The 11,979-nt window shown below is 43.3% G+C and overlaps 1 protein-coding gene across 2 annotated transcripts; it reads left to right on the forward strand.

Annotated features, from left to right (window-relative positions):
• Positions 1–6,277: 6,277 nt before the first annotated feature.
• LOC103633059 (protein ROOT PRIMORDIUM DEFECTIVE 1) lies at positions 6,278–8,834 on the forward strand. Of its 2 annotated transcripts, none has more exons than XM_008654741.3 (2): positions 6,278–7,879; positions 7,983–8,834. In XM_008654741.3, the coding sequence occupies exon 1, from the start codon at positions 6,367–6,369 to the stop codon at positions 7,732–7,734; it is 1,368 nt and encodes a 455-aa protein (XP_008652963.1). In that variant the 5' UTR covers positions 6,278–6,366; the 3' UTR covers positions 7,735–7,879; positions 7,983–8,834. The 2 variants fall into 2 exon arrangements, with proteins under 2 accessions (XP_008652963.1, XP_008652964.1); XM_008654742.4 differs by having other exon boundaries at positions 6,278–7,814.
• Positions 8,835–11,979: the final 3,145 nt, after the last annotated feature.

Raw genomic sequence — 11,979 nt, forward strand, 5'->3', positions numbered from 1 at the left:
TCGCGTTAGATTTTTATAGAGGAGATGGTAGTAAATCTACCATGGAACATGTTATCATGTTTCTTGCTCAAATGGTTGAAGCTAATACCATGCAAATTATGGATGTGCGCTGTTTTTCTTTATTTTTTATTGGTAGACATTTTTCATGGGCTAAATTAGAAGAAAATTTTCACAAACACTATTTATACTAGTCCATGAAAAATATTATCACATCTTACATTGATCCATCAAGGATGCAGTGAGTCCAACTTTGACTTTGTTAAACACCTTAGAGACATTAAGAACTAATGTTTCCATTTAATGATCTTTGAAAGAGATTTAACCAGTTTATAGTTTGATGGTTTGTTCTCTAGTGTTAAAGAAAAACCTAAACATTATGAGTTTGCTAATGGTACTCAAGTGCTACAAAAGGCCATTACAGTTGAATACCGTTTAAAAGAGCATCATGAAGTTCATAGAACGCATGTCATAGAAAGCAATTATGATATCTCCGACTATGAAAATAAGGAGAGCAATGTTGCTAAATTTGTTTTGCTTGCACATACTAAAATAGATATTTGTTCTTCTCTCAAGCCGATTCACAAGAATCCACAAGAGGATGTTAACTTTACTTATGATCTTATTAAATTTGATCGAATCTTAGATGAATTTCATAAATTTGGTTATATTAAGATGTTATATACATTGCCTTTGGTTTGTGAGTTCAAAAGAAGAGATTACTGCAAATTTCATATTTGTTTCTCTCATGCAACTAACCATTGCAATGTATTTCATTGGTTGGTCCAATAGGTACTCAATGAGAGACGATTAAGTCTTTCTGAGATGCAAGTTGATAAATATCTTTCTCTCGGTCAATGTCATTGAAAAGGGGGTTGTTGTGGTAATGATACTAAGGTACCCAAGGCACCTGAGAAAGGTTGCTTAGGGGAGTGAGGAGTGAGTCCTAACACTGTATAGCATGCCTACCAGGTCATGACATCATGAGCTCAATAATACAAGGGGTTTATAGATGTTTGATCCATAGAGTGTGTAATATTATATATCCTCTTTCTAATGGTGGATCTCTGTATGAATGGATTCCACAAGATTACAAGCCTTAAGCAATGAGGAAGAAGATATGCTCTAAGTAGTGAAGAGCTAAAATGAGTCAGCTATCTCCTTGTATTACCTGCTTGGATGAGCTGCCTTCAAGTCTCTTGTTCAGTGACTGGTTGTGCGAACCTAAAATTGAACGTTGTTATGCTATCCCCTTTCATAGTGCAAACGGGTGGTGGTGTTACAACAATATTGTGTTGTGGCCCCAGCCTTTTATAGGGTCAACTACCCGTGTCATATCTAAGGATCTACTTATCTTATGGAGCATGCTTACATGTAATCACTGTGTTCTGTCATCATATATTAATGTTATGAATACCCCTTACTATGGGTGTGATCCTCCATGATGTCATGTCCAACAGAGGTAGATCTTCCCAATCTTTCGACAGACGATGGTCCTATTCGCATGTTGTGATATACTCTAGTTTACTTACATATGGCAATAGTGTTCCTGCTGCGCATGTCAAGGTGGTGGAGTGCATGTATCTTGGTAGTTAATGCGCCGCTATCATACTTGACCTTTGGTAAGACAACCATCATGGCCCATGCCCTCTCTAAGCTAGGTATTAATACATATGTCATGAACCTTTGTGCCATAGCCATGTTGTCCACACATGATAGGTTAATGTCAATGTTCCCTCTACTTAATCATACCTCCTAGTACATTGTGTGCGCATTACTAGGGTCATAATACAATCATGTGATTGGCTTAGAGCCTTCAAGTTTTCTATAGGATAGGTAGTATCTTTGCATGCCTTGTCAACCATATAATGTTACCTATCACGAATTCGATGTGATGTACCTTAGACTTAATTACTAAGTTATCAATCTTTAACACACCTTTAGAGTTGTTTGGGGCCTACATGTTGGTTCCATATGACCCCTAGAGGGCCTCAGCGTTTGTATGACCCTCCATGGTCCCAAGGTGATTTTGCTAAATCCATGCTTACTAGGTGCGTGGGGCCCCTAGGTGCTTTATTCTGTTAGGTGCCTTGGGCACGTGGGGCCTTAGGGGGCTTATCTGACCAGGTGCCCTAGAGTGGGGGGACAATGGCTTATCATGTTACGTGCTCCAGGGCATGTGGGGGAGGGGTCAATGGGAGGTTTGTCCTATTGTGTGCTCTAGGGCATGAGGGGGCCCTAGGGGCTTATTCTATTAGGTGATGCATGATACAAGTGGCCCCAATATCATATCATGTTAGGTGCCCTAGGGCACAAGGGGCCCTGGGGCCTTATTTTGTTAGTGCTTGAACGTATATGAAGCCTTGGAGGCTAAATCAGTAATTGTCGTAGGCGTGTGGGGCCCTAGGGCTTGACTCCACTTGTTATGCCATATGGTTTAGTGAGCTAGGTTGAGCACATGCATGTATGACCTATGGCTAGTGTCGTATTCATATGCCTTATAAGGTTTAGTCACAATGACTCTCATTCCATAGGGCCTAGGGTCAGTAAGTATCCTTGAGCATGTCTTGGTAGTAGCAGGTTGTATGCACTTCCTTGAGTGCTGGTAGAGTCCCTCGTGTCCGCTTTAGGAATGATCCCGCTAGTAGGCCCATTCCTCCTAATGCCTCATGGACTAGTCTAAAAAATTCAGGGGTTGAGGCAACTCTATGTTTGCTTATGCTTTAATTCACTCCATCGATTGGTCTTCCCTTTTGAGGATTTTGTAGCATTATTGGTCCAGTTGTCACACAACACACACCTCAGCTCAAAAGTCCATTCAATCCTTGATATATTTGTTACAAATGATTTGAGAAAAGGTGTGAGTTTTCAAAAGAAAATGCTTTTCAAAATGTGTATGATGAAGGGTTTTCACCCTTATCACCTTTGAGTAGGGATGATCAGGGACTCCCTGGTTTAGGGGAGGGCCTAAGGTGATGGCTCAGCTGGTTTAGGCGTGAGCAGAAGGATTGTCCCCTCATATAAGGACTGGTTTGTCATCCTTCACTACATGTACTCATGATAAGTACAACCACTCGAGACTGTGTGTGCAGTCACTCAATCTGAACTCGTACAGTCCAACCCCAGGGTTATGAAGGCTGGGGAGCATCGGGAGGATAAGGAAGGGGAATGTTTTGTCCGGTTTGGACATGGCGGTGGCCTGACTCCTTCCGGTATAACCGTTAAGGTTAGGACGTGCGAGGGAAGAAAGAGATTCGGATTCAGATCTCATTGGCCATGGGATCGCAGAGCCGAACTAGTGGGTAAAGTGTACTCCTCTGCGCGGAGTTCAAACCTATTCGAATAGTCTGTGTCCACAGGAATGGACGAGTCTGGTGTGGTATGGCAATTAATGTTTTATTTTCAAAAAAGGTGCGTTTGATAAAAGTGGTTTTTAAAAGGTCCGGCGGTTGAGCCGTGAGCTATGGTGGACGAGAAGTCCAGTAGCTGTTTTTGAAAATGAAAACCAGTGGGAAACTGCTGAGATACCTGGATGGTTTAGTCTAGGGGATTTTGTTCTATATTGAAAAAACTTCCTGCTCCTTTGGGAGATGATGTGCTTTGCAAAATACAAAATGTTTTACAAAATAACCCTGCATAAAATATTGTTGTTTCTGCAAAATATCCTGAGCTCCACATATTCCATGCATTATATCTGATTTCCCCATTCCGTGGGTGAAGGTGGGCTGCTGAGTACGTTTGTACTCACCCTTGCTTATTTGTTGTTTTTCAGAAAAGGAGATCGGGTAAGAGTTACGACTGTTCTCATCCTTACATGTGGCTGTTGGACCGCTGATTTGCTTCGCTGCGTATATCGGGCTGCTTCAGCCCCACTCTGATGATATGTCCCGAGTTGTGGACCAACTCTTAAAGTTGATCGCCACCTTTATAGGTTTGTCTCGTTTAAGCAGATCTGGAATCATCTGATGTATAAATGTGTTTACTAGCCTCCTGGGACTAGTAATTGTATCACATTTGAGTCCCAGAGGATCTGGGGTGCTTCATGATGCCATTACCACTACATCACTATAGATTTCCCTAAAAGTGGGGGCACTAGAAAATGTCTTGGACTTACCTAATGACACGTTGGAGCAAACTCCTAGCAATGCCGACGAGGGTTCCTAAAGTGGACAAATCACGATAGGAGGACATTCTAGAGATGGACATAGGTTGGGAAGCTGTCTTGGTGTGCGATTTTGATGACCATGCTCATGTCCCACCATTTGACCATAGGATTGCCCCTTTTATAGGCATAAAGATCCAATATGGTTATATAGGAGGCTTTGGGAAGAGATGCATGTTAGGCCTAGCCTTGAAGACAACTTTGTCCCTTCTACCCACAACACACTTGTTCGCCTTTTGTGTCGATGTGTATAGCAATGAGATGTTTATGCTTCTAACAAGAGTTTTGGCTCTCTTTGATGACATACATTACCAGGTTGTGGGCATAAAGTTTGATTACAGGGTGTATGGCCTTGTTGCCCTGATAGGGAGGCCACATTTTGAAACATGTGGAGATCATGGATGATGAGTGCATAGCTGAGGCTCGACCTCGAGACTCAAAATTGTTGAGAGTGAAGCATGTTGCCAGGGATGGGAGTCCTCTTACACCGACATCCCCTAATGGGAGTAGAGTGCCTTAAGCCATGAAACATCCCACAAAGGGAAGGAGATGGCGTCCTGCAAGAGCGGTTCGAGTGGAACTCACAAGAGGTCACCAAATTGGGAGGACTCCCCGTGCAAGAGGAAGTGGGAAGGTTTATAGGCCCTCCTTGGTGGGAACGATTTTTATTTTTTAATATGACAACTTTATGCAAACAACTCAAAATTTGAACTATGTTTTTATGTGTTTAGTTCTTTTTCATATCTATGAATGTGACTTGAGTATTTTAAATATTTAAATGATCAAATTTAGAATTGTATTTGAAAAATACGAGTATATTTTAATGAGAGGTTTCTATGATAGCGGGCTCCAGGCTGACCTAATTTATTATTAGGCATGTGTTTTTGGACAGGCATGTTCAGAAGACGGTTTATATTGTCAGTCCATCTCTAGCGGAGCGTGTATATGGGAGTCCAAAACACTATTTGGTATTGTATACTGTATTGTTTACAGAGTAAAGTTTCAAATAAAGAGTGAGATAGAGAGGCTGCTAGAGATAACATCATGCCTGGACTGTTAGCCTAACACAGAGCCCATCAAAGCATGCCCTGGTACCACAATGTACCGTGACTGATTGGAGCGACCCATTTGTGGGATGCATCAACAAGCATGTTCGCTTGGCTTTAATCCGTACATGTCTTTATTGTTTTTATAGTGTTTTTGTCTTTATGTACTATAGGTGCAACAATCCAAACAACTGGCTTTAATCCGAAGCGAACATGCTTTCACTCCAGAAATTTGTGGCTTGGGCATCGGGTGTTGTAGCGTAAAGAGTGCTCAAATCCCCTCTCTTTCTCTGGATGTCTGGCATCACCTAAACGATTAAGGACATTGTTTGTTGGAATTATAATCTACCTAGATTATACAATCTAATTTATTCTAAACTAAGTTATATGATTTAATTTATTTAAACTGTTTAGTTTAAAATAAATTATATTATATAATCTAGGCAGATCGTAATTTTAAACAAACAACACCTAATCCATACACATTGCGGATGACTTTGGTGGACCAAGTGGGTTAGTCTGACGAATTGTTTACAAAGACAAAAGAAGATGTCACATATACATTATGTTTCAGACATGGCAGTTGAATCATTTATTATCATGTTTTGATTTGTTCTTTATTTTCAAATTTGAATTTAAATGCTTTTTTATAGTCTATACAACACAACACTACAAAATTTGTGCAGCAACATACGGGGTATCATCTAGTTCAGTGAATGGCTGTGAATAACACCTGCCGACCTGCGTAAAACAAATGATTTTTTTATCAATCACACCAATATCGTTCCGACTCGGACCGGCTAACATTGAACGCTAAAACCAGTCAAGATTGGAAATGTGCCTATGTACGAGTACGAGCGAGTGTATATCGGTTTGTCTTCAAATGTCGAGCTTGTTAAGATTGTTTGCATTGTTTGGTTCCACCATTTGCTTTATTGTCGAGATAAATATTTTTGAGATGGCGTATTTTCAAACGCGATGCTTGTTATAAGATTGTCTGCATCCAATCACAAAGCCCCACAGAAATTGGCCCAAGACTAAAGCAACCTGTACCGCCTCAGCCCAACTAAAAGCCTGACCCAACCCAACACTTCATACACCCTCAACGGCAAGGTCAGAGTCAGACACACCTCCCCCTTGCAGAATCCCACACAAGTCTCGATGCTCCGCCGCATAGCGGCCCTCCGGCCGCCGTCTCGAGCGGCCGCGCCATTGGGGGCGATTGCGGCGCCCTATTCCTCGAAGTCCACATCCATCCCTCAGAAGCAGCAGCGCGTCCGAGACCATGCCTTCGACGGCGTCATGGAGGTCCAGAAGCGCGTCCGCCGCTTCCACGCCCTCCACGCTCTCATCCTCTACGCCGCCGCCCCCACCGCGCCCTCCCGCGCCGGCGGAAGCGGCGCCGTGTCCGTCCCCTTCACCCGCCTCGGCGCCCTCGCGCGCCGCCAGTTACGCCTCGCGCCCCTCGACGCTGGCCGCTTTCTCCTGCGCCACGCGCACGCCTTCCACCTCTTCCTCCACCCCGTCCACCGCATGCTCCACATCCGCCTCACCCCACGCGCTGCAGCGGTGCTCGACGCTGAGGCCGACGCCGTCGCCGCCGCACTCCCCGGCATCTCCGTCCTACGCCTCCGCAAGCTCCTCCTCCTTGCGCCCCCGCACCGCCGTCTCCGCCTCGAGCACATCCACCTCCTCCGCCGCGACCTTGGCTTCCCAGACGATTTCGCCCAGTCTATCATCCAGTCCAACCCCTCCCTCTTCCGCCTCACCCCTGACGGCTTCGTCGAATTCCTGCCGTCCCCCACCGACCCGCCCGATCTCACCGTCGCCGCCGTAGAGCGCGCCCGGGAGCGCCACTACCGCGAGCACCGCGCGCCCGGCTCCGCCGAGGAGGACGCGCGTTTCGCGTTCCCCATTCGTTTCCCGCCAGGGTTTAAGATCGGCAAGTACTTCCGGATCGCTGTCTGGAAATGGCAGCGCCTCCCCTACGCTTCACCCTATGCAGACGTCACGGGCCATGACCTGCGTTCGCTTGAGGCACAACGCCGCATGGAAAAGCGCGCGGTCGCTGCTGTCCACGAGTTTCTCTCGCTCACAGTTGAGAAGCGCACCACATTGGAGCGCCTTGCGCTGTTCCGCGATGCACTCGGTGTGCCCAAGAAGATCAAAGAGTTCTTGCTGAAGTACCAGGGTATATTCTACATATCCACGAGGGGGAATCAGGGTAAGCTGCATACGGTGTTCCTCAGGGAGGCGTATTACAAAGGGGAACTTGTTGACCCGAATGCAATACATGATGCAAGACGGAAGCTGGAGGAGTTGCTCATGATCAACCCACAGAGGGCGAATTTGGACAGAATGTTCACCAGCATGGGCCGTGGGTGGGATGAACTTGGTGGCAGCCGCCGTGGTGGATCTGAACTGAGGGATGAGTTTCTTGGCGATGGAGGTGGCAGGAAAAGGAATGCTGATGCTGATGGGGCTGAGAGTGGGGAGGACTCGGGTGTTGAATCACTGTACATTGATTGAGAAATAGAATTATATATGAAGGCTCTGGACATCAACTTGCAAGCTGGTTTGTGAGCAGGCACTCGTTCCCTTTGGAAAAGGTTTAACTTCTTGCATTGGCATCATCACCACTATAGCATTTCTAGCTAATCGGTCAGCTAGAAAGGTATTTTCTGTAGGATTGTGGTATAAATTTTTTCTTATGGTCATATCCATGTTGATGCCTTATTATCCAGTCCAGAGTAATATCACATTGTTCCTTCATACAGGTGATGGGCTCAGAAGTCAGAACTGTCAGCAAGGATATCACATTCATGAACCTGCAATGAGTCGATAAGATGGAGACCAAGGAAAAGTCTAAAGGCCTCCACGTGAGGGCTGGTTCGGTGGATAGAGAAATTGAGGAGATCCATGAGCAGGGATCCTCTTGCTATTTAGGCTTGTTTGGTTATTCCAATTCCATGTGGATTGAAGTGTATTGGAATGTATTGGGTAGATTTTGACTTGCTATGAATTTAAACCGACTCAATACTATTCAATCCACATGGATTAACGGTGAAATGAACAAGCCCTAGAGGATCTCTCTCCATGGATCTCCTTTATTTTCCTGTTTGGGATCCCTTCTCTATGAACCCCTCCATTTCTCTGTCCACTAAACCAGCCCTGAATGGGAGAAATAGCTTGGGAAGTTTTTGCCTGAACGTTTAGTGTCCAAGGAGGCTGGAAACCACGATATGTTCTGTAAATGCCTAGACCAGTCTCCTGGCATTGGTATGTGAGGCATCATACCTGCAACAACAGTTAGATTGGTATGTGAGGCATCAGACCTGCAACAACAGCTATATTGGTATGTGAGGCATCAGACCTGCAACAACAGCTAGATTGTTATGTGAGGCATCAGACCTGCAACAACAGCTAGATTGTTATGTGAGGCATCAGACCTGCAACAACAGCTAGAAAGGGAACCACATTCTTCATGATGATTATTGCTTCAAGGGTTCTGAAACCTGTTACCTGAAATTTGTTGTTAACAACGCAAACTTCATATTGAGCCTTGCCTTTTGCACAGCCTTTGCCTGAAAAAATCATAGAGTGGATATGCCATTCTTTTTTCAATGTCATCAGAACAGCTCAGTCACTGCACATATAGTGTAAAATCTCATGGTAAGAGCCTTGCAGTAGATTTTGATAGCTAGAGAATGAAACCAAACTGCTGCAAAACTACAACGGAACAAAATATATCATTTTCCACCAAGTTACAGTGTCCACAGTTAGGAGTAATACTTTAAATTCTTCTGTGCACATTGAGCATTGGAAGTATTTTTACCTTAGGGATGAGAATAAAAAGCTTAAGCATGAAAAAAGTTACTACCTACTAGCTTGCAGAAGTTCTTAAAGTGCCAATAATTAGAGTGGATTACTCATAAACACGATCATAAAATTAGACATGAGAGGTATTGGCTATCAAACTTTTAAAGAGAAAATAAGCCAGAACAAATCCCTAAGTCCAATAAATATTTTGAGTATGAAAAAGAGGAATACTTTGCCTACAATTGCAATGCCACCACCAACCCCATTGCCCAAGGACCGTTTGCGTTCAATACACACTATTTGATTAGAAAAAAGGATGCTAGTGGCAAGGTCAAGGTCAAGTTCTTTCGGACCGCCAAACAAGAATATACCTAAGAAGATTTGGTAGTTAAGTTTTTGGTTGAGAAGCTAGTATGCTCCCATGAAGTTTAGGCGCCTAAACATCATGCTTGATCTTTTGTTACATGTAATTGAACTACAAGACTGATGAAAGTCATTGAGTAATTGCTAGTTGATATACCTAACATATGACCGGTAACCTTTATAGGTTTACCTCACTCATTGAAGAAGTGAATGATCGTGAACTCTCTGGGGGGTAAAGTAGCAATCTCAAATGATCACTCAATATCAAATATCAAATGTGCATTTGATTGCATCACTAAGTTTCAGTTTGTTATCCATTGGTCAATGTGTAGTCTTAGCTTCAAATACCTTTTCACGGAGAAAAATGTTGTTGTATCTAATAAAGAGAATAATCAAATTGTATTCAAGGGATTTAGACACAACCATTTATATTTAGTGGATTTCTCTATTATAAGTTATTTTAACTTTCTTAAAAAAATAAGAAATTTTCAGCTTGACCAAAATTTTAGAGAAAATTATAATGATCTATGATCTCAAATACCTGAAATGTTTTAGATTAAAAAATTAAAATAAATTGTAATTTTAGAATAGAGAGAGTATGACTACAAGATAGTGCTTGTCATTTGTCATTTAGCCCTCTATGTCTTCTGTTTATTTCCCCTGAAAACCTGTGTGCATCTGCTGGTGTAACACCCACTTTGTAAATTGCTAGAAATAATACCAATAGAGAGACAATTTCTCTTTATGTGAGTTTGACCTTTATGCATCATCACATGTGAACACTAAATTCAAAAACAAATAAGTAATAAAAGGATATACCATTAAAGTTTATGCATCATGCTGAGTTTTTATTTGGATGTGCATTTGTGCTTAACAAAATAAATATACCATTAATAGCATCTCAATGGATCCATAGAATTTAAAGTTTAACTTGAAAATAAAACCATGAAAATAGGGAAGAGAAAGGAATATTATTCAATACAAATAAAATTATCATTAAAATATCTGCACCACAGTTGATATGATCAAAATAAATAATTAGCCAGTATACAAAGTGCCACAAAGTTTGAATTTGAATTGAAGTTTGAATTTGAAAAAGAAATGAAACAGAAAATAAAAAGAAAAAGAGAAGAAACCTTACTTGGGCCGACTGTACCCATTCTGGCCCATCTCCTCCTTCTCCCTCTGCGCAGCCCAGGCGTGAACGTCGTTTGCGCCGTGAGCCACTGGCGTGTGGGCCCACGATGTCATCCCCGTCTTCCTCGCTGCTCCGCAACAAACCACGCGCGGAACGCCGACTTCGTCGGGATCGTGGGTGACCGTCCTATCCTGAGCTGGGTCCCCGAGGAATAAATAGGAGCCCATGCTCTTTCCTCCCCTCAATTACTCTCTCGCGCAGCCGCCTACTCTTCGTAATCCATAAGCATCAACAGGAACCAGTGACCCCTCGCCACCGCACGTAACATACTAGTTAGCTGCCGCCGCGGAGTTGATTATTCACCATTGGTGCCATCCTCCAAGTCACCCGGTGTGCACCTCGCGAGACTTGTGAAGGTTTCTGTGGAGGTGCCACGAACGGAGCTCGTCTGGTGTGCACGGTACCCGTCGCCGGTTTCACATCTCCGCCAGGGATCAATCTCCACTACGGCTGGGACAAACCATCGCCTGATTCATGGTAATAACCCTCCCCGAACCTTCGCTTTACCATCCTCTTGGTGTAGTACGCGTCCAATTTATGGCCGGTGGTTGGGAGCACCGAATTTGGAACTCCAGCAATGGTCTCCGCCGCTGGGGGCCTTGCGCCGCCGCGAACTAGGCGGTGTTGGGGAGAGAAAGCTGCTGGCCGTTGGATGGGCGCGGGTCGGCCAGGATTAGATCCCTGCGTATCGTTTCACGTTGATTTGATCTGGTTCGTCGATCTGGTTTTGACGGACAGGGTTAGATCTTGGGTAATAAAATCCTCACCGTTAGAGTCGGATTCAACGGTTAGATTCTTGTACCAGTTCATTATATGTTGAATCTAATCTGGAGCGTAGGTTTTTGATCGGACGACTGAGATCATGCCATACCCCTTCGCGGGTACATTTTGCTAAAGAAACCCTAAGATATTTTATAATCAACCCGCCATCCACCTGTTGTGTGCGCTGTGTCTTGGGGATTCTTACCCCGAGCCCCCTGACCTTTCCTGTAACTGAGGCCCAGTCCAGAGCAGTGTAAAACCAGAGAAAATAATTTATAAATGGATTTTCAATAGAAAAATAATTGCTAGAACTTTGATAATTCATAGAAAATGTATATGAAGTCCAAATTACTTCATTACAGTTGCTAAAATTTTGTAGTTTTATTCTCTATCACCTAGAGCCTCTGTTTTGTCATGAAAACAGTAAGAAATTTATTTCACACTTAATCCTATTTTAAACCCATAAAACCTTTGAAAACTCATATCTTAAAACCTATAACTCCAAAAAATATGATTTCTGTTCCTAGGATTTTATTTTATTGAGTAGAATATTTCTGTGTATTTTGTTCACATGTTTGGTGTGATGTTAATTTCTCTATATACACTGTGCTTGTTTGTATTGTGGCGAGTAG

This window comes from Zea mays, chromosome 7 (assembly GCF_902167145.1).
Source record: "Zea mays cultivar B73 chromosome 7, Zm-B73-REFERENCE-NAM-5.0, whole genome shotgun sequence".
NCBI classification, from domain to species: domain Eukaryota; kingdom Viridiplantae; phylum Streptophyta; class Magnoliopsida; order Poales; family Poaceae; genus Zea; species Zea mays.

Excerpts from the sequence above, each read along its gene's own strand:
- LOC103633059 (XM_008654741.3), top strand. The coding sequence starts at position 6,367 with ATGCTCCGCCGCATAGCGGCCCTCCGGCCGCCGTCTCGAGCGGCCGCG.